The 24433-nt window shown below is 33.9% G+C and overlaps 1 protein-coding gene across 1 annotated transcript in view; it reads right to left on the reverse strand.

The window, feature by feature from the left end:
- LOC134723247 (integumentary mucin C.1-like) overlaps positions 1 to 24110 on the reverse strand; it is a 71339-nt gene extending 47229 nt beyond the window's left edge. The window contains exons 1-2 of the mRNA XM_063586872.1: positions 24016 to 24110; positions 20844 to 20897 (exon numbers count right to left, since the gene is read on the reverse strand). Of these exons, the coding sequence (XP_063442942.1) occupies positions 20844 to 20892 (49 nt within the window). The 5' untranslated portion in view covers positions 20893 to 20897; positions 24016 to 24110. The remainder of the gene's footprint in view (positions 1 to 20843; positions 20898 to 24015) is intronic.
- Between the last annotated feature and the right edge of the window lie 323 nt (positions 24111 to 24433).

Consider the following 24433-nt stretch of genomic DNA (forward strand, 5'->3'; position numbering starts at 1 on the left):
TTCTAAATATACACAAAACAAAATCAAAGAAACAGAAACGCAAATCTGTATTTAGAATTTAAAGGTCGATGCAACTCAGTTCCAGTAAGGACTGTTTGATTCTTTCTCTTGTGCACACAATCAATATTCTCGTATAAAACCACGAACAAAGTGTTCTAGAAGCAGTGAAATCAGAATTAAATAAAAGTTTAAGACTTTTTATCGATAATATGCAATTTGAATTCTTTAATTTTATCATGATGAATACAATAATCTTATGCATTAAATGATATCTCCAAACAGCATCAACGGTTATGTTACGTACCAACCGTACCTAATACGTAGCAAATCGGGAAACCTCTAACACGCGACTCTACAATTAAGTTTATGTGAATCTTGCCATTCAGTTAAAAGGACTTCAAATATTGCAATACCTTATAGGTTGATATAAAAAAAAACATATATAAGTAAGCAATGACTGTGGATGTTAAATTTGATAAATACCTTTTGTGCTTCTTTGTTAATCATTTGTTTGTTTTTGTTCTGATTGAGATTGAAACACGTTGATGACTACTGTACCCCTATTTGGACAATTTTACTTATTATGTCTGTTTTATTCACGCGTCGATGTAAATATAATGTAATGTGATGCAACTGCCATGCAAGAGAGAGGTTTAGCGCTATCAAACCAGGTTTAATCAACCATTTTTCACATTTTGAAAATGCCTGTGCGAAGTCAGGAATATGACAGTTAACATCCATTCGTTTGATGTGTTTTAGCTTCTGATTTTGCCATTTGATTAGGACTTATATCTAGAAAATGACTATGAAAACACAACTTTACGATTTCAGCTTGCCATTTGTGACTTTTTTTCATTTTATAATCACGAGTTCCAAATGATGAAGTTGAAATCATCACTTCGTAAATTTTACAGACGCCATCACAAGTTGGTTAGTCGTTTTGGAATGTCCGTTATACAGATGACATCGGATATGTTCATTATGTTGTGACTGCAATCCTGTTTCCTTTTCACGAATGTGATCTACCGAATAAAACTATTTACTCGCTTTGTGATTTATTAGCAACATGACGTGTGCCACATGTGGAGCAGGATCTGCTTACCCTTCCGAAGAACCTGAAATCAACCCCAGTTTGTGTTGGGGTTCGTATTGTTGTTGTACCCCTATTTGTCACCCTTTGTTCACGCATCTTTAAAATGCTTGTAACAAGTCCTGAATATGACAGTTGTTGTCCATTCGTTTGATGTGTTTTATCATTTGATTTTGTCATTTGATTAGGGACTTTCCGTTTTGATTTTTCATCGAAATTCAGTATTTTCATTACTTTACTTTTTTCGTACATTTTCTGTTCAAATTTTCGAACAATTGTTTAAAAAGGCTAAACTAACTTTACTGAAAGTTACAAACAATGACAAGTGTTCAATTCACCAAAATACCTCTTGCGTTTTTTGCGAAGGTGAATGAAAGGGAATTTATTTGATACAAAATACAACAAGAGGCTACCAGAGAGACAACAAACCGGATTTCCTGAAGAGGTCGAACCCTGAACAGTTGAGTAAGTATGGAAACAACATTTAAGCTTAAAAAAGCTCTGAAATTTGGATTGTGATTGAATATCTAATACAGCATAGGTTTGTGACACAAAATAAATGTGGTCAAAGAACTGAAAAATTGTAAATAAGACATCTACCTAATACGGTTCAATATCCAAAATCTATGTACATTGCTAGAATGAGAATATCAAAGAACCCCAAGAATTCAGTTTTTTATTAAATACTTCGTAGTTAAACCATTTCTGTGCAAAGGAAAGTAACTCAAACTTTGTTTCAATGAATCAATAATGCAAATTTAAAATTGGATATGATGTTAAATTTATTTTCAAATTATAAGCTAATATAATTAACAGTTTTCAAATAAATATGTCACTCCAATTATAATTCGGTGATTACCAGATGGTGTTATCTTGTTAAAATGTGAAAATCATTTAAAAAAAACTGAGTGTAATCAAATTTTATATATGAAGTGAATAGATCCCAATATTATTCTTTCATTTCGAACAAACTAATATAGATCTGCAACTTATCTATGAAATTCTACAGCTTTATCTACACTATTTTATGTTAGGAATTAAATCCACAAACAGGATCAAAACATTTAACATTTTCTTGGATTAATTTGCACCTCTCATAAATGCAAATTGGATCCACACTTTTTTTATTCGTAGAATCATCAAATTTGGCAATAATGTACCTCTAGGGATAAATAACACAATACAAAAAAAAATGTGTGGCTCGCCTGGTTCGGCAACTGGAGTGAAAACAGTGACAAAATCCTGTAGGGTATTTTTTTTTCTCCCATAGGATTTTTAAAAAAACCTACAGGATTTTGGGAAATCCTATAGGATAAAGTCATAATCCCATAGGATTTTTTTTATATCCTACAGGATATTTAAATCCTAAGGGATTATAAATCCCTTAGGAGAATATATTTTCTCCCTTCGGATAAAAAAATCCCTTAGAAAAATTAAAGGTTTTCCTATAGGATATTAGTCTAAAAAAATAATCCCATGGGATTAAAAATATTCGAAAGGATTAATAAATATCCTAAGGGATTTTATAACAGAAAAAATATCCTGTGGGATAAAAAAAGATTCCTAAGGGTTATAAATAAATCCTAAGGGAGATTAAAAATCCTATGGGAGATAAAGGCAGCTCATAAGAGAGAAAAAATCCTATGGGAGAAAGAAATATCCTATAGGAGAAATAAATATCCTATGGGAGAATGAAATGTCATAAGGGTGAAAAATCTATTTGGGAACAAAACCAAAGAAAATAGATTTTTTTTATTTGTTCTTGTAGTAAGTCATGATATTATTTTATTGGACCAGATCAAATATCCCAAGATTTCATTGTTCAAGAAATGTAAATTTTTCTACCAATGACACAAATTCCCGATAAGTGTGCTTTAGGCATGGAGCTTGCATTAACCTACTGCTACTGGTCCTTTGTTATTTTATGTTTATTATTGCCATTTGCGTAGTTTCATCTGTTACCTATTCCTACATCGGACTCTGGCTTCTTTTAAATTGAGTTTTCTCTTGTTTTATGCATTGTGGTTGTTTATTCCTCATTTGGTTAAGGAATAGGGCCGGTTGAGATATCAAAAGTCTGTCTTAAAGCAGAAACATTTATCCTTTGGTAATCTCATGTGCTTTTTTTCCATTTAAGTTCAAACGTGCATTCTAGCGTTTAATAGCAACCATTTCACTGAACTATTATACATTATTATTAAGTGACCAACAGAGGTCCGCATCCATGTGCGGAATTTTCTCTCTGCATAGAGGACTCATCATTTTGAACTCATCAGGGCACCTGTACTCAACCGGCTTGTTATTTTACTGAGACACGACTGTGACACCATCTAAACAGAAACTATGAAAAATCAGAAGCAATTTTAAACAACACATGGTGCTAAGAATGCCATCAGCTCTTCATTGAAAGTAATGACAAGACGGAAACACGCGTCCAACGGGTTTATCCAATACACTACAATTACTTAAACAAACTTTGAAAATCGTACATAAGTGCTTTTGATTTTTATTAAGTATATCTTGTTTTCCGTGAAGATATATTTATGGTGGAGATGCCTGAATAGATTTGCCAGTTACTTTACTTATTCGATTGTGTCCTCAATATGCATGTAGTATTTGCAACTGAACATTTACATTAACTTACAACAAAATTTGATAATAACTGAAATTTTATGGAACTCAAAACTAAATGTTCTAAAGACAGTATTGTTCACCTAGGTCTATAAGCATCTCTGACGACAGACACATCAACACGTTAGGCTAGAATATCATTCGTGACTAACACATTTAAATAATTTTTGCTGATAATTTCAGAGATTAAAAGGACAAATAATTTTGCTTTTGTTTTATTTCTCTTTTTCGTGTGCATGGCTTTGATGTGCGCCAACTCTTAAGTTAGAATATGGTCAGCTTGTTAAAATGTTTATGTATTAAAAAGTTTTATCAATAAAAAGGAATAGAAATGTCAACAATAACAAACTGCGATATTCTATGCTCAAAATAGATATAAATATAGTCAGTGATATAAGTGCTAATATTACAGTTGATTTGGCAATGGAGGAAAAAGTGTTCCTATTCATCGAAAATTTTACAAACTTTACACATCATGTGTTCTCTTTGATTTTATTTTTATAGCAACCTATTTCAATTTCAAAGTTGTGGTCCCTCACGCGGAATTTTGTTAAAATTTGAAGTGAATAGGTCAAACACAGCCTTCAACACGGAGCCTTGGCTATATAAAGCCTCAAAATGACACGTGAACAACCGTTCAAACAGGAAAACCAACGGTCTAATCTATAAGAAAAACGAGAATCACTTATGAACAATACATCAGCAAACGACAACCATTGAACAACAGATATCTGACCTAGGACTGGAGCAAACAAATACAGTATAGGTGTATATGTTTAAAAGCCTTAATATACGAATAACTCCATAAATTAATTTACAATGTTTTTATTTATATTAACACACACAAACATATAGCATTCAGAAAATTAGATTATACAGAATAACAAACAAACCTACCATAAAATTTTTCAAAATCTGTTAAAAAAATAGTTATTTCTCTTTGTACAGAAAAGGATTTATTCATCAAAAACTTAAAAGATGAAATCGTGAAAATTGAACTTGACCTTCATTATAATTAATCACAGGACACCATATCTAATTTTGAAAAAAAAACCTAGCGTTTGATGTGCATGAATGGGCACTGTTTGGTAGCCGCCCGCCCGAACAACCAACTGCTCGCCCGCCGTTCATCCACAAATCAGTAACCGAGTTTACCTCGAAAATCCGGTTAAAAAAGGGGTATTAAAATGTCACAAATTTCAATCCACTAGAGTGATACCTTTCCTGAAATCATAAACAATTATCTATCAAGATATGCAAATAAATCATATGCCTTTTTTGTTCGTTTTTCCAAAACGTCAATTGGAAACATTGTGGATCAAATCTTTGATGAATAACACTACAATAATTTCTGGACCTATGGGTGGTATGGATGTGAAAATAAGGACTGTCAAACAACAAATGGCATATAAACTATGCTTAAACAATTAAGATGTTCATATAAACCCCTTTGGAAGGCTATATTATTCTTCAACTATCTAAAAAAATATTGAACAAAAACTTTATATCTAAAAAATTCACCATGGTCAAAATCCGAAACAAATTTTAAATGTGTATTGATATCTAAACATGATAAATGCATCGTCTGCTTAGGCATTAGTTATGTTCCAGGAAATACTGATTCCTGGGTAGTTCGAAACCTCTAAGGACGGTTTATCTGAAAACCTTTACTAACCTGACAAATACTACACCCCCCTGTTTTAAATAAATAGGCCCCTTTATTTAAGTTGGCTCTGTGAATTCACCCATAATCAGCATTTTAGCAAGATATTTCTTCTTGAATAACAAAATACTGATTAATAAGTAAAAAAAATACATCATTTTAAAAAGTATACAAAGTACCCTTCCTCCTTTTGACAGACTCTGTTTGTATGGGTCTACTGATATACTGACATATAATACAATGTGTTCCCAACTAATTAGTAATCATTAAATTGTACATCGTTCTTCTCTGAATTATACACAAACTTCCCTCTTCTTTATACAAAATAAGCCCCGGACTATTAGCGGCTGAAAGTTCTATATATGGTTGGACCTAGGAGATTGTGTTGATCAACTTTCATTATCCGTCGGTAGGAGTTCGGTCTCCTTTTTCTTTACACTTTTTTAAGGGAGAACATTCCAGGGTTTAATGTCTTCTGTAGGAACCCAATCTAACTGTCACAATGATCACACGTAAGATTGTAATCCCACTGTCTACTTTGGAAGTCTGCAGATTTGAATACTACCTAGCCCCAAAACTTTGTATTATTAGCTTTCAAAAGTGACCTCAATCTTGAACATGTTGAATTCGGGCTTCCGTGATTATGTATGCAGATTCCTTGACGACTACAGATTCGACAATTACAAAAGATGGACGAAAGATACCAAAGGGACAGTTTAACTCATAAATCTAAAATAAACTGACAACGCCATGGCTAAAAATGAAAAAGAAAATCAGACAAACAATAGTACACATGACACAACATAGAAAACTAAAGAATAAACATCACGAACCCAACCAAAAACTAGGGGTGATCTCAGGTGCTCCGGAAGTGTCAGCAGATCCTGCTCCACATGTGGCACCCGTGGCAGACCTCATACGGAAAGAGTGTCTACGTCTTCCATCTCGCGCTTAGCATTGCCTGGCATAATCCTCGACTGAATCCATCATAATTTTAAAGTTGTATTTCCAATTGATGGATTTAGGCTCACGATATTTCGGACCTTTCGATAACACATTTCGTAGAGAAGTGTTATTAACAATGTTGAGGTCACCGGTAATAACGTGGCCAGCAGGATTATATGTGAATTGGGAACTAGCCCAAGTGCAATCAGGAGGTTTAGACTTGAAGTCGTCAATATCGAGATCCTGCAAAACGTGTTTGTAATTGAAAATTTAGTTGTAAGAGGTTTGGTATAGGTATAAGAAATGATTGGTACAGACTGGTCTTTGAAATAAGGAGGTATTTTTGATTGAACTAATTTATGATGAAGGATATTGCCTTGAAGGAAGTTGACGCCATCGAGACTTTTGTTGGCAAAGGAAAGATTAAGGAAAGATCTTTTCTCTTTTTCATCTTTTCCAATGCGGACTGGCTTGAAAAGTCTGTGACTTGCAATATCCGAAATTATAGCTTCAAGTTTGTATTGGTTTGAATGAGGGTTTGTAACAGTGGATTCCAAACATAAATTGAACAGAGAATGAAGTTTTGAAAGGGGTTATGAATAAAGTTTCGTGCGAATGTGATGAATACCTAACGGCTTTTGTATAAATGGCAGCAAGTCATTAATAGAGACATCATGCAGAGAAGGTGATGTATAATTACGATGACCATGACTGCGTCTACGTCGAGGAGTCGAGTTGAAAATATTCATCACAGTCACCGAGACTAGATAGAATACCTATACCATCAATTTTGTCATTGCAACCATAAGGTGTCGCAGTTCCCAATTGTCTAATCCAGTAGTACTCTTTTTGTCTACTGAGAGTCGTGGACATATTAGGATTGTTAGAGCTATGGTATATCTTTTCGATAATGCGAACTGTCATAGAAACAATGGAATGGTCGGGCTGATTGAAATGCTGGTATAGAATGTCGTTATCATTGAGGTTAATGTCTGATCTATGACCGCACATACGTTTGTTCAGCCTTCCTTTCGTTTCACCGACGTATACCAATCCGCAAAGGTTGCACTCTAATCCGTAGACGACATTTATCGATTTACAATTCAGATCACCGTAACTTCTGGTAAAATATGACTTCTTGGTCAAGTGAATTCAGCATCTGTAATTAAAATTGCACAAGTTTTGCAGCCTTTGGTCTCACATTTTGAAATGCGACAGTGTTGTATTGTGTCATCAAAAACTAAAATGTCTTTAAGGAGAACTAAACAAGGCTGTATATGTGTAATACTGCTATTGTCACTAGGAAGATGATCTGAATGAGTCATGTTTGAAATATTTGTCATGTCTGGTGATGAGGGGACAACTGCCGTATCAGACGACACCGCGTCCATGGTGACGTCTGTTTCGGACCTTTTTATACTGGGCGACGTCCGAGCAAGTTTCCTGTTTGATCTTCGTAAATTCATGCAATTGTAGTTTTGCTACTGGGCGGATGATGTCCTCGGGGACCAAATGTCCACCAGCAGAGACATCGACCCAGGGGTTATAAAAGAGGGACGAAAGATACCAAAGGGACAGTCAAACTCATAAATCTAAAATAAACTGACAACGCAATGGCTAAAAATGAAAAAAGACAAACAGACAAACAATAGTACACATGACACAACATAGAAAACTAAAGAATACACAACACGAACCCCACAAAAAACTAGGGGTGATCTCAGGTGATCCGGAAGGGTAAACAGATCCTGCTCTTATGTGGCACCCGTCGTGTTGCTTAGGTAGCAATACACAGTTAGGAGGTTAGTTTCGCATTTTGGCCCCTGTGGATTTTTCAAAAATGGAAAGTTATTGTGTAATAAAATTCATTTTTAGACAGCTGAGTACTAATTTAGCCTTCAAAGATGGTTTATAAGAGCATCAAGATTGTTTTGAACATGTTTTATTGGCTATTTTCTGTTTGTCAATCCGTATTTTCATAGCTTGACCGGCCATCGGTCCAGAAATTAATGTAATGTTTACAAACACTTTTTTCTACACGAAGTTTTTGACGCAATTTTACAAAAAAATGAGACGAAAGGCATATGATTTTCATTGGATCTACTGAATGTAAACAGTTTCAGAAAAGGTATTACTTCAAGCGATTGAAATTCTACTTTTAGCCAAATTTTTGGGAAATATGTGACATCTTTTCCCCCCTTTTTGCAATATTTTATAGCAAATAAGTGCAGATTGTTGCCATGGATTAACCCAAAGAAATTATATTTTACCAATTGATATACTGGATATAAAATCTATGGAAGATTCTTATTTCATACATAAGCACATATATGACACAAACAGTAAGCTTAGTATTGCAAGAAAGCAATGAAAAGGGGGTGGTAAAATTTATGAGGGCAAATTTTAATATTTTTTCCTAACTGTTTATTGCTACCTTATGGCATACTTACCAAGCTCAGAATTGTATAATTTAAGACTTTTCATACCACAAATCTATTGATATTTAGATTCTAAATCAACTTCTGAGGGAATTAAGTCTTTAAGAATTACAATACATGTCAATTTTATTGTTTACAGTCCTTAGCAACCAAAATTAGACATTTTGACACAAGGCTTATATTTGTACTATAACGGCTTAACCGTTGCTTCTGAAGGATTGGGGTGCATGTAGTAGCCTAAGAATTGAACGCGTTTGTTTTTTTCTTGCGAATATATCAAATTATTATTTTTATCAAGATTTCATGTTACATTTTGGCATATATTAAATGTATAGTTGAATCAGATTTAGGAAATTAATTCCCTGCTTCCAAGTTTTTTAATCAAGGCTTAGGTATGCAATAAACATGAAGATTAACATTTTCATGCTTGAAATTGCTAAATTTTGTAGAATTTTGCATCATCAGGTATCTTATTAAGATTTTCAACTAAAAAAACTGACAAAAAAGGTATAGTTTTAAAGATTTGGCCAAAAATTGAGGTAGAAACAAGATTTTAAACTTTGACTCGGCATTTTTCATTAAATCAATTTTTGTCGCGTTTCAGTGTCAACTGCTAACCTTCATAAAATATTCATTACTCAACCAATTTTCAAAAATAAAAGGCCATTTTACTCGTTTAAGTTAGCAGAAAACAGAAAATTAGTAAAAAGGGGGAATTCGAAAAAAATATTTACTATTATGGTAGCAATACACAGTTAGGAGGTTAGTTTCGCATTTTGGCCCCTGTGGATTTTTCAAATAGGAAAGTTATTGTGTAATAAAATTAATTTTTAGACAGCTGAATACTAATTTAGCCTTCAATTCAAAGATGGTTTATAAGAGCATCAAGATTGTTTTTAACATGTTTTATGGGCTATTTTCTGTTTGTCAATCCGTATTTTCATAGCTTGACCGGCCATCGGTCCAGAAATTAATGTAATGTTTACAAACACTTTTTTCTACACGAAGTTTTTGACGCAATTTTACAAAAAAATGAGACGAAAGGCATATGATTTTCATTGGATCTACTGAATGATATATGTAAACAGTTTCAGAAAAGGTATTACTTCAAGCGATTGAAATTCTACTTTTAGCCAAATTTTTGGGAAATATGTGACATCTTTTCCCCCCTTTTTGCAATATTTTATAGCAAATAAGTGCAGATTGTTGCCATGGATACACCCAAAAGAAATTATATTTTACCATTTGATATACTGGATATAAAATCTATGGAAGATTCTGATTACATACATATGCACATATATGACACAAACAGTAAGCTTAGTATTGCAAGAAAGCAATGAAAAGGGGATGGTAAAATTTATGAGGGCAAATTTTAATATTTTTTCCTAACTGTTTATTGCTACCTTATGTGATAACAAATCCGGTAAATAGTCTAATTCGGTAGGTCATATTCATGAAAGGGAAGGGGATTGTAGTTACGACGTAAGGAACATATCCGATATCATTTGTGAAATGGTTATTCCATAACGGTCAACCAACTTGTGATGGCGTCCGTAAAATTTATGAATGGATGATTTCAACTTCACCATTTGGAACATTTGGTTTAATTACAACTTGTTCGTTGTTGATTAGACAGCAAATACATTATGTTGTAGCCTCTCTGTCAATTTCTCCTTTTGAGGAAGGGTCCACACAAGGGAGAAATTAATGACGTTGTTCATGATTGTCAGTCCTTCCTCCGTCTACAACAAGAGTAACACACGACGACCACTGATACTTCTGAAAAACAGTTACTATATCTTCATCACTGGCAAATTCTACAGATGTGGTATCATAACCTCACAATCGTCTAAGGTGGAGTCTCAAATTTCTTGGGCCTGCTTATCACTTGCCAAAGTTGTCTCTGTTAGGGCAGCAACTTCGTGAAGGTTTTTGTTTTCTTCCATTGCCATGATGATATTGGGTACTGTACCCTCCTGGTCCCCTTTGAGCACTGCTTCAACTAAGCTGCTGAAGTCCAGTTCCTCATGAATTGAATCAAAATGAAAGGCCTGGATAAATACAGTGGATATAGTATGATTCCTTCCTGATTCCCCCGGCAAAAGACTGCCATGCTAAGCTACCAAAAGAATTTAAGACCCTCGTTCTGTGACCTCTGTACATCTATTTCCATTTCGACCTCTCAATGAGGCTTTAAGTCGGTTGGCACTTACTATCTGTGTCACCAATCAAAGTCAACTTTGTATCCATGTCAATCTTTACAACTTTGTGTATATCTGATAAAGAGTACCCCTCAAAACCAAGAAAACAAAAAAAATATAAGTGGCAAGCTGTCTCTTCTGAGTGTAATGTACCAGCCAACCAATAATTTGAACTACAAAAAAAGCCCAACACAAATGATTTTAAAACAACCGGGTTTTTTATTACTCCTGGTTTTTTTTTCACGGACACCCGACACTTTTTGGCATGCAGCAACCAGGAGAAAACAGAAAATAAAAGTGCTAAGTGTTCTGTCTACAATAAAACCAGTGCTGATTACCGGTGACTGGTACCCAGCTGTCCCTTTCGAGTCAAGCAAAGTAATCTGTCGTTATGTCGTCTACTGCCACAATCTTCTTCTAAACTACCGTGAAGTATTCCTCCAGAATACTCCACAATTGACTGAAAAATTTATTCTCCTGCTGGAAGAACTCAAAACAATAGTTTTCTTCCTCTTACACATTTTGTTGTCCACCACCGGCACGGGAAAACCTCAAAACAGTACCATAAAAACTGATAATGTCCTCTAACTGCCTTAAATAGTCGGCCCTGTGTCACAAACGACTCGATTGCTCTTAAGTATGAATGCATCGTCTGCTATGTAATAGATGTGATGTTTGGGTTAAATCCCTTTAATTTGGTTAAACACAAATATATTTGCACTCAATGACCCAACCAGGCCCATTTGTAGGGGACGTCAACCTAATTTTTGAAATGTATGCTTTCTGGACTTTCATTTGATATGCAAAAACCTGACCATCTGAGAAGTTTGAATATTTGCGCTAAATGACCCCAGCCTGCCCACGGGGATGACAAAAGGGTTTAAAAATTTTCATTTTTGAGTAGAGCTCATAAGGACGTTCAATTTGATATATCAAATGACCCAATTTTGCAAAGTGTCAAAAATGACGCAATATCAATTATATAAATAGAACTTTTGCAACTTACAAAGTCAATGCAAAACATGAAAATTTCAAATTGAAATTTTGGTGTTTTTATCCATGGAATGTTTTTGGTATTTGGTCAAACAGTTATCTATGTTAACCTCTTCAATTTCTAAAACATTTTAAGTCGTAACCTGTTGTTGATTCAGAAATACATGCCTCCGCTCGCTAAATTTTGAACTGCAATTTTTCTAAAACGACAACAGATATCTCAAATCTGTAAAGTGATAAATGATCTGCAGTTAACAAAAATTTGGACACTTCTTAGGTTCATCAAAGTCACAACGAATCATCAAATATATGATGCAATACTAAACTTAAGAACCGGAAGTGATAGAGATATGGGACTAACCCCATTCAACTCAGGACCACCTGACCTTTCAAGTATCACAAGGTCAAGGTCATAGTTCACTTTAAAGGTCAAGGTTAAATTTCACCATGACATGACATTGACCTCAAATTGAATGTCTTAAAGTACTGATCATTTTAACAATTTATAGTAAGTTGATATCTGTTATATTTTCAAAGATAGACACACAATACTATACTTTTACTCTTCGTAAATTCATGCAATTGTACTTTTGCTAATGGGCGGATGATGTCCTCGGGGACAAAATGTCCACCAGCAGAGACATCGACCCAGTGGTAATAAAAGAGGGACGAAAGATACCAAAGGGACAGTCAAACTCATAAATCTAAAATAAACTGACAACGCCATGGCTAAATATGAAAAAGACAAACAGACAAACAATAGTACACATGACACAACATAGAAAACTAAAGAATAAACATCACGAACCCAACCAAAAACTAGGGATGATCTCAGGTGCTCCGGAAGGGTAAGCAGATCCTGCTCCACATGTGGCACCTGTCCTGTTGCTTATGTGATAACAAATCCGGTAAATAGTCTAATTCGGTAGGACAGATTCATGAAAGGGATTGTAGTTACGACTTAAGGAACATATCCGATATCAATTGTGAAACGGGTATTCCATAACGGTCAACCAACTCGTGATGGCGTCCGTAAAATTTAAGAAGGGATGATTTCAACCTCACCATTTGGAACTCTTGGTTTAATTACAACTTGTTCGTTGTTGATCAGACAGCAAATACATTCTGTTGTAGCCTCTCTGTCAATTTCTCCTTTTGAGGAAGGGTCCACACAAGGGTGGAATTAATGACGTTGTTCATGATTGTCAGCCGTTCTTCCGTCTACAACAAGAGTAACACACGACAACCACTGATACTTCTGAAAAAACAGTGACTATATCTTCATCACTGGCAAATTCTACAGATGTGGTATCATAACCTCACAATCGTCTAAGGTGGAGTCTCAAATTTCTTGGGCCTCCTTATCACTTGCCAATGTTGTCTCTGTTGGGTCAGCAACTTCGTTAAGGTTTTTGTTTTCTTCCATTGCCATGATGATATTGGGTACTGGATCCTCCTTGTCCCCTGTGAGCACTGCTTCAACTAAGCTGCTGAAGTCCAGTTCCTCATGAATTGAATCAAAATGAAAGGCCTGGATAAATACAGTCGATATAGTATGATTCCTTCCTGATTCCCCCGGCACAAGACTGCCATGTTAAGCTACTAAAAGAATTTTAGGCCCTCGTTCTATGCCCTCTGTAAATCTATTTCAATTTTGACCTCTTAATGAGGCTTTAAGCTAATTGGCACTTACTATCTGTGTCACCAATCAAAGTCAACTTTGTATCCATGTCAATCTTTACAAGTTTGTGTATATCTGATAAAGAGTACCCCTCAAAACCAAGAAAACAAAACAATATAAGTGACTAGTAAGCTGTCTCTTCTGAGTGTAATGTACCAGCCAACCAATAATTTGAACTACAAAAAAAAACCAACACAAATGATTTTAAAACAACCGGGTTTTTTATTACTCCTGGTTTTTTTTCCACGGAACCCCGTCACTTCTTGGCATGCAGTAACCAGGAGAAAACAGAAAAATAAAAGTGCTAAGTGTTCTGTCTACAATAAAACCAGTGCTGATTACCGGTGACAGGTACCCAGCTGTCCCTTCCGAGTCAAGCAAAGTAATCTGTCGTTATGTCGTCTACTGCCACAATCTTCTGCTAAACTACCGTGAAGTATTCCTCCAGAATACTCCACAATTGACTGAAAAATTTATTCTCCTGCTGGAAGATCGGTTTTTCTCCTCTTACACACTTTGTTGTCCACCACCGGCACTGGAAAACCTCAAAACAGTACCATAAAAACTAATAAAGTCCTCTTACTGCCTTACATAGTCGGCCCTGTGTCACAAACGACTCGATTGCCCTTAAGTATAAATGCATTGTCTGCTTTGTAATGGATGTGATGTTTGGGTTAAATCCCTTTAATTTGTATAAAGACAATTATATTTTCACTCAATGACCCAACCCAGCCCATTTTAGGGGACGTCAACCTGATATTTGAAATGTATGCTTTGTGGAATTTAATTTGATATGCAACAACCTGACCATCTGAGAAGTTTGAATATTTGCACTAAATGACCACAGCCTGCCCACGGGGATGACAAAAGGGTTTAAAATTTTTCATTTTTGAGTAAAGCTCATAAAGACGTTCAATTTGATATATCAAATGACTCCATTTTGCAAAGTGCCAAAAATGACGTAATATCAATTATATAAATAGAGCTTTTGCAACTTACAAAGTCATTGCAAAACATGAAAATTTCAAATTGATTTTTGGGTGTTTTTATCCATGGAATGTTTTTTGGTATTTGGTCAAACATTTATCTATGTTATCCTCTTCAATTTCTAAAACATTTTAAGTGGTAACCTGTCGTTGATTCAGAAATACATGCCTCCGCTCGCAAAATTTCGAACTGCAATTTTTCTAAAACGACAACAGATATCTCAAATCTGTTAAGTGATAAATGATCTGCAGTTAAAAAAAAATTGAACACTTCTAAGGTTCATCAAAGTCACAACGAATCATCAAATATATGATGCAATACCAAACTTAAGAACTGGAAGTGATAGAGATATGGGACTAACACCATTCAACTCAGGACCACCTGACCTTTCAAGTATCACAAGGTCAAGGTCATAGTTCACTTTAAAGGTCAAGGTTAAATTTCACCATGACCTGATATTGACCTCAAGTTGAATGTCTTAAAGTACTGATCATTTTAACAATTTATAGTAAGTTGATATCTGTTATCTTTTCAAAGATAGACACACAATACTATACTTTTACTCTTCGTAAATTCAAGTATCACAAGGATGCCAAACAAATGTTGGAAGAAAAAAAAGAAAAAGAAAAAAAACCTTAAGAAAAACAATAAGGTCTTTCCTAACGTAGTGGAGAGACCTTAATAACAAATAAAACAAGGCATGCAGCATCCAAATTAATAGTAATAATAAATGAATTACTTTATTTTTGAACTTGAAGTTAGCTTCAGAATAGTTTCAGAAAGTTTCATACTCTTGTTTTGTCTGATTGTGTTTCATAAAATGTACATGCAATTATTGTACATTTGTAAATAAGATTTAGGCCGTGTTCACATTGACCTAAATTCGGTGTTGTGTTAGTGTAACTCACACGTAAACTAAACACAATTGCGTTCCCATTGATAAAACTCAATGTTTACATGTAGTTTAAATCATGTTTTATCTACACACAGTCGATAGTCAATGTAGGCCTTGTGTAGGTTAAGTGTACACAAAACTAGGCATTTAGGACATTAGTTTTACCGTGTATTTATTTAAGGAGGAAACTATTTTTGAGTAAAATTGATATTTTTGATAATTATTAGTATAGTTCTTTACAGAAATTGTTGTCTAAATTTTACAGATTTTTTTTTGTTAAAAACAAATTCACGTACTTTATTAACCCCTGATTAAGACTCAAAGCAGCATCCTTGCCGAACCCATAAGGCAGGAACAAATTGATTTTCGGGGGGGGGGGGGGGGGGGTATTATAGTTCAGTATAAAACATAAAGGCATGGGGGGGCTATTATAGTTGAGTATAAAACATAAAGGCATGGGGGTGGGGCTATTATAGTTGAGTATAAAACATAAAGGCAAGGGAGTGGGGGGGTTAGCTATGGATTTTTTTTGGAAACAAAAAATGTTTCCAGTTTTTGGCCCTGAAAAAAAATTGGTTTGTTTCACCCTCAGCTGCCACTTTATATATATAATGCTAAAATTGATTTCGACTTGTCACCAAAAGTCCTGGAAAAATCAATAGCCCACGCCCCTCTACCCCCCCCCCCCCCTTTTCCCTCCCTAAAAAATGAAGTAAATAGTTGCTGCCTAATTCATTTGAAAAGGTCTTCCCGAATCGACTTGACGTACATAGAAATATTTGCCACTGGTCTTTACTCAAACAACGATTCACGCATAAATGCATGACTAAAAAAAGTGCGGGGTAAATGATATGTTTGTCTAGTATCTCAGATCCGTTAAATAACACTTAAAATAAATTAAAAAAAACGTGACCCTATACTTTTACCAAATACTCCTTGGAGAAGAAATACCATTTGAAACAAACAGAAAAGATAAAAATTTAGAGATCCCTAATAACTCAATCCTTTTTTCCGGCTGTAAGCACGCTGCTGCAACTAACGTTTTCTAGTGCGTAATCGAGACATCTCTAGTATATTCAAACTACTGCAAATTATAAATATGGCTTTCATAAAGTAGTAACCACTTAACTTAAAAAGGGGGAGGGTTATTTTTTTTTTATCTGAGTAAGATTTTTTTTTGGCGCGTACGTTTTTATTCCTTTTTTTTCGATGCTGGTGATCAAATACATTTTTTTTCAATATTTAACACTATAATGTATGGGGAAACTATTTGATTCAGAATATTTCTTTTATCATCTGTATGATCATTTTTTTTTATCAAATTGGGGATCGGAATATTTCCATTCCCACCCCACCCCCCCTTTTGAAGTCAAATGGTTGTTCCCTTACCGCTAGAAAAATTGTCCCAAAATTTTGAATTCAGTTCTACGTAATGAACATTTAAATGACACATAGTTTACAAGTGAGAACAAATCTTATGTACAGGTAGCTAAACAAGGTGTATAGATGTGAACAAATGTAATGTGAAACCAGTGCACACTACACTAAACTAATTGTAAACATGTTTACTCTACACGGCGTTTGGTGTGAACACGGCCATAGTTTTCAATTGATTTATTGTCTGTTCATAGATACAATAGCCTACTAAATATAAAGACCGTTATTTTGATCACCTTATAAACGTATAATCGAAGAAAGTTACATGTCAAACTTATATAAGGGCATATATACTTGATAGGGTATACTTAAAATTTTACCCTTTTACATCGATTACTGTTTCAAACAATAATAATGCGCAAATGGGGGAAAATAATAAATTAAGAAAAAGAAGTTAACGATTTTAAGTTCATAGGTCCCTAAGTATATATATACGATAAGCCTATGTGGTCGAGCGCACCGGATACAGTGCAGGCGATTTGGTGTCACGATATCTCTGTAGCATGAGTTTGAATCCTAGCGAGGGAAGAACAAAAAAATTGCGAAAGCAAATTTACAGATCTAACATCGTTGGGTTGATGTTTAGACGCATTGTATAAAAAAGAATGTACACAGCCATGTATCCCTATCACTGCTGGTGATCCGATGGATAGATATGTTGTAGAGTCGTCATTGCTTCAGGCGTACTTCTAAATATAAATATATCTGTGACTGTATCTTACATTAATTTGTAGGATCCTTTACTATATATATTTCTGTTGATCTAAAACTATTCCTTCTTCATGCCTTATATATCATGAACTGTATTACGACGCTAGATTAAAACTGACGAGGAAAGGTAACACCCGGCCACCGAAAGCTTTAATATTGAGAAGCCCAGGTGGTCGAGCGGTCTAGCGTTATATTTCTATGTATTCTGTGTAAGCTTTTTGTCAATTTGAATGTATGTGCTGAATGTTAGATAAAAGAGAGAGAGAGAGTATATTAGTATATTTCTATATTTCTATAGATTGAATATAATATGATATATTTATGACTATACAAAAGTCCATAAGCAGACAATTATGTTCGTGACATATATATTTCACGCATTATAGATGAATTGTAAATGTAAAATATTGAATGTTTCTTTTCGGAGAAAGGACAATAATGGATAATATTGTTTTCATTGATGTGTAATTCTGAACTGTGATATGTAAAAACGAAGTGTGATTACAATAAAGATGAAAAAAAAAATTTAAAAAAAAGCGCACCGGATACAGTGGATGCGATTTTGTGTCACGATATCTCAGTAGCATGAGTTCGAATCCTAGCGAGAGAAGAACAAACAATTTGCGAAAGCAAATTTACAGATCTAACATTGTTGGGTTGATTTTTAGATGAGTTGTACATATATCGCCAACGGCAGTCAGAAGGGTTTAAGAACATCAGTTGTTCGACCTTAAAATATACTTTTTCACTTTTTTTGTCTTTTGAAACATGTTGTTTGTGCTGTATTTAGACCCTTCTACAACGAAATTTGTTTTACATGCACACGTATAAAAATTACGGTTTTTATCCAACGCAATCATAGATTTGAACATAGTTTTCAATTTAGACTTGTTTTTTCGTTTTGGGCTTGTATCATATTTACCCTCCGGTGTATATGATCCGTTCATCCTATATTGACTCTTTAAATTCAAGAGTCTATCCTAAATTTAGGGAAATTAGATGGCCTTCCAAATACCATTTCGGTCCCTAACATCACTGAAGAGACATTTATTGTCGAAATCCGGATCTGGTGCACACAAAAATATTGACACCTCATGTTTGTGGTATAACATCTTGGCCATACGTTTATTGTTTTCTGTTTAGTATAAAATTTATATTAAGATCCATTTTGTTACATCTTGTGATCAATCTTTTTTGGCAATCGCCAATGGCAGTCAGCAGGGTTTAAGAACATCTGTTATTCGACCTGTTAGTCAAAAGTAAAATCACAAAAATACTGATCTCAGGGGAAAATCAAATCGGAAAGTCCCTAATCACATGGCAAAATCAAATGACAAAACACATCAAAAACGAATGGACAACAACTGTCATATTCCTGACTTGGCACAGGGATTTTCAAATGTAGAAAAATGCGTTTTGTTTAAATATACTTTTTTTTAACTTTTTTGGACTTTTGGAAAATGTTGTTTGTGCTGTATTTAAACCTTTCTACAATGAAATTTGTGTTACATGCACACGTATAAAAATTGCGATTTTTATCCAACGCAATCATAGGTTTGAACGTAGTTTTCAATTAAGACTTGTTTATATATATACTAGTCAACAAAAGAAACGATACACGACTTTATTTTTATATTAAAGATGAAGTTTTCCGTTTATAGGACCAATATTGAAGGTAGTAATACTTAATGACCATGGAAATATAAATCAATTTTGGAAAAAAAATATTTTTGCTTTCATGACGTCATTTGGCAAAATTTTTTGTTGTTGATAAAATTTACATAAAACGACAATTTTAAAAACAGAAATTCCAACTAATGATGCCAATCTCTCATTTAAAGATAAAGACAATGTTTGCCATCAATTCTTTTTTGAAAATCATACAGTTTCTTCCTTTATTTGTAATGCAAAGTTCGGCCCCACAAGAAATCGTTAAAATGTATACATTATCAATTGATTTACCATAGACAGTATGTGTAAACTGAAATTCAAAAAACGGTAACAATCTTAAAACTAATTAGAAAGGTTCCAAATTTACAGTGTGTTGTTTTCATATCTATAGCATTGAATTGAGACAACAACCAAAAAAAAATTTGCATTTTTTGAAATTTCAAAAAACACTTTTTTTTACCAAAAAATAAAAAAAAAAACAATATTTCAACCCATTAGTTACAACATGAACATGACTTGATAAGCATATTGAATATTTTGAAACAAATTTGATAATTCATTTAGTAATTAGAAAATTGTGTGTCGATTTTTTATCCAACTTTCCGCAAAAATAAATTGCACCCTATGATCGTTTGCACGGAATTTAGTTACGTTCCGACAGGTTCTGATTTTCATTATCATATGTGCATACATTGCAAATGATAGCTTTTTGAAATAGTGTTTCTTATTTTGTTTTATGTTTAAAACTTTTTGATAAATTTTATTCCAAAGTCGTGTATCGTTTCTTTTGTTGACTAGTATATATATATATTATGTTTTTAATTTGCGTTTATTGATTGTTCTACTGTTATAGGGGACTTCGTAATAACTATCCGATGCGATTCCTTTTATTCATGTCATTATATGTCACATGTTACTTATAACCTTAGCTGTACGTGCCGCATCTGTCAGCCGCACCACCAAACGGTGTATTTAGGATTTGCTATATACACGAGTCATAATCACGGGGTTGACACTACTAAATTCAATCATTGTCACAGTGTTTCCTATTGTAGTATTTTAATCAGCATGACTTTCTAAGATGACAATAAGAATACTAAAAATCTAGGCGTAGTAGGTACAATTTCCAATTTGTTACATTTGTAGCCGACATGACGTAAAAATGGCGAATCGAAGAATTCAACTTTATTTATAACTTATATAGGACAATGCTGTTAATTAAAAACTACTCCACTCCATGTCCTTTTGTTTTCCAAATAATTAATACTACCTATAATTGATAAGTTTCAGGTCGACGGGTCCAAAGCAGAGAAGACTGTGTATCTTGTAATCAGCATGACTTTATCAGATGACAAAACCAATACTAAAAATCCAGGCTTAAATAAGACTTAAACATAAATTATAGATACTTTAATTCAGTCACGCCGGACCCGCGATATCACGGTTGTGTTCTAGTAATTATATCTAATTCAAATCTAATAAAGTGATTAAACTTACACGATTTTTCAATAAATATGGCCACTGTTAATACAAAGATGATATCCATATTGCCTGTAAAATGTAAAGGTAGAATATTGAAATGAATATATGAGAACATTGAGTTCTCTACATATTTTTTCTTAATTAAAATAAATGTGTTAGGATGGTCTTAGGACCATCGTAGTTAGGACGCAGCGATGTTAATGCAATTTCGATAAGATTTGGTCAGGGACAGATAACCCCGTAAGGACCTCATTAGGTAAGAGAATTTTACTTGGGTCTTAAACGTATGGCGGAGAAGTATAAGTGTACTTTATTACGGAACATGATGTTTTAGATGGAATATACATAGTAGTTATCAAAGGTACCAGGATTATAGTTTAATGCATCAGACACGCATTACGTCTACATAAGACTCATCAGTGACGGTCAGTTCAAAACAGTTCCTTAATGCCAAACAAGTATATAATTAAAGAGCATTGAGGACCCAAATTTCCGAAAAATTGTGCCAAATACGGCTAAGGTTATCTATGCCTGTGATAAGAAAATTCTTAGATTTTTGCAAAATTCATAGTTTTGTAAACAGGAAATTTATAAAAATGACCATATAATTGATATTCATTGGCTGACTACATAGCTGGTGATACTCTCGGGAACGAAACGTCCACCAGCCGTGGCATCGAGCCAGTGGTGTTAAAGGTAAATTATACCAGGATTATAATTTAATACGCCAGACGCGCGTTACGTCTACAATGTACATAACACAAAAATCAGGACTACCAAAATTAGTCAAGTCCTATGAAACTGCTACAAAAAAAAATACAAATAATTACTTGGCTTGAAGGAACCAACACAACAAATCAGGAGTGGATTTCATAGAAATAATAAAATGCTTCGCTGAGCGTAACCTGATACGACCGTTGAGGTTGAACTCTGAACAGTTGGGACAAATTTGGACACAATAGTCAAGCTTGATACTGTCTGAATTTGGATTTTTGATCAAGCTTTTGACATGGTATATGTAGATTTCTGACACACAATAAGTGTCTAGACCTTACAAATCTATTGTACAATACTGCGCAATTAAAGATTTCTTCTGGAAACGTTTCAAAAATTTGAAATTTGGAAACAAAATTTGAACCCCTTTAAAAAATGGACCCTCAAACTTGTTTTAATGCTCCCTAGGAGCACCCACACTCAATCCAAGCCTTTCCTTTGTAGTATGAAAATTGAAGTACAATTTCAGAGATATCCATATACATTTTAAAATATCTCAATTGTCTGGAAACTGTAAAAAAGCTTGTTTTTTGGCTCTTTTTTTACCATTACCTCCTGCATGAATTGGGCAATTACCCCCAAACTCAATCCCAGCCTCCCTTTTGAATTATGGAACCTTGTGGTACAATGTCAGAGGGATGCATTCACTTACACACAAGTTATTGTCCAGAAACTATTAAAAAAAATTGTTTTTGGTCCCTTTTTGGTCCTTTATTAATAAACTGTTGACACCATAACCTCCAAAATTAATCCAAACCTTATACTTGTGGTATTCAACATTGTGGTACAATTTAAGAGTAATTGAAATACTTACACACAAGTTATTATCCTGAAACTAGAAAAAAATGCTTGTTTTGAACCCATAATAAATTCCTAAACGGTTGGGACCATTATCCCCAAAATCAAACCCAACATCCTTTAGTGGTTCTAAATCTTTAAAATGTTAAAATTGTATTGATTTATATTTACTCATATTAAAGTTGTTATCCGGTAACCATCTGTCTTTGGACGACGCTCACGACGACACTGTGATACCAATATACGACAATTTTTTTTTTTAATTTTTGCGGTCGTATAACAACGTAGTAACACAAATTATCACACAATGAACGAATACATTTGATATGTGATACACTGCAAATACATAGTTAATAAAAATAAGGGATGAATAATTAAGGTAAAAAGTAAATAAATAGGTTCAAACTAAGGTAAAAGTACAAAACCGCTGTGAAATGTTAAACATTTTTTTAGAAAAACATCAATTTTTACAAAAATTACGTCATAATATACACAGTCAGGTATATGAAAATAATTTTGTTGTTAAGTATGCATCTTCTTCTGTGTGTAATCTTCCGTTTAGGAATACCAAAAAAGTTCTTGTATATCAATAAAACTAATCTAAAACTTGGTACACATGGGGTAAATATCAACAATAAACCTATTATACAATGGGTGCTCGATAAAACTTCATATGTACCGGTGCCAGAACAGTATTTGAGGAGTAATGAAATAATTTTGATGTTCATGGTACGAAGAAGTGACCAAAAATATTTTGTGTTAAATACAAGGACATAATTATTTATCAAAATGTGTTTGTTGTAAACCAAAAAACATGTGTTTTCCTTAAATGATTCGCTTGGCGTATTTTTTTTACCATCATGCACAGTATTTGGAAAAGGAAGTTGAACCAGTTTACATACATTTTTCCCCTGCTTTTTGCGTCTGTTAATCATAAAAATAATCCGACCACCGACGTCGGACCGTTATTCTTTCTTTCGCGATCTTTCTACTCGATAAACCGAAAGACAGCCACGATGAAATGTGTAACAGATAAATATTAACGGTTACCAAATATACATAATAAAAAAAATTTACGCATGTTATAAAAAAAGCTATGACATAAGCTCGTGCCATAAAAGAAAAAGAAACCGAATAATAATTATAACGAAACCACATAATATAAAAATACAAGGAACATTATAATGAAATACATTTAACAAGCATGGCGTTCCATAGTTGCGCAGTGATTAATTTACTTTATTCTCAATTAATCTACGATTTCATTTTCGTTTTTGTTGTTTGTGGGGAAAAAAAGGGGGGGGGGGGTACAAATAACAAATATGTATTGGATATTAAATTATATATAAAAAGAAACATTTTGGATTAGTTTGAAGATAGTGAACTCTAGTCTCTGTAAGCGTCAGTTTAAAATAATGTCTTCATAAGTTTTCTAGGTCGTCATGACCATATAATTAGGATTCTATGTCCTTTTCGTAGACATCTTTGTTTGCGGGACCATGACCATTTACAAAGAAAACAAAAAACAAAACAAAAAACAAAATTAAAGTAAAACAAAATAATTGTCATAAATATAAACATGTTTTTGATTTTCCCTCACACTTTTGTGACTTACCTTAAATCAGATCGATGTAATTAATTGTCCTCTAGTTTATACCCTTCAGGTATACACATTCTACACTAGGAAGTAAAACGGATAATTAAATAAAGGGAAACAACAAGAAACAAACCTGCAAATTTTCTTTTATTACATGGTGACCTCCCTTTAGCTTCATGATTACAAAACAACAATGGCAGTCATATTGTATGTTTAATCTATTATCATATACATGTAAGCGCACTACCGGATTTAGGGGGTTTGGGGGTAATGCGCGCAAACATAATGCACTGGGATCAAAGGATCTAATTAAGACAATTCAAGGCTGCTATCCCTATATTTTATTACTTTGTTGGTTTTATGATTTAACGACGATTTCTGTTAGCTTGATTTGAAGAAAATACTTTTTCAAAGTTACAACGTTTCTGGAGAATAA

The sequence above is a fragment of the Mytilus trossulus genome, chromosome 6 (assembly GCF_036588685.1).
Source record: "Mytilus trossulus isolate FHL-02 chromosome 6, PNRI_Mtr1.1.1.hap1, whole genome shotgun sequence".
In the NCBI taxonomy this organism is placed as follows: domain Eukaryota; kingdom Metazoa; phylum Mollusca; class Bivalvia; order Mytilida; family Mytilidae; genus Mytilus; species Mytilus trossulus.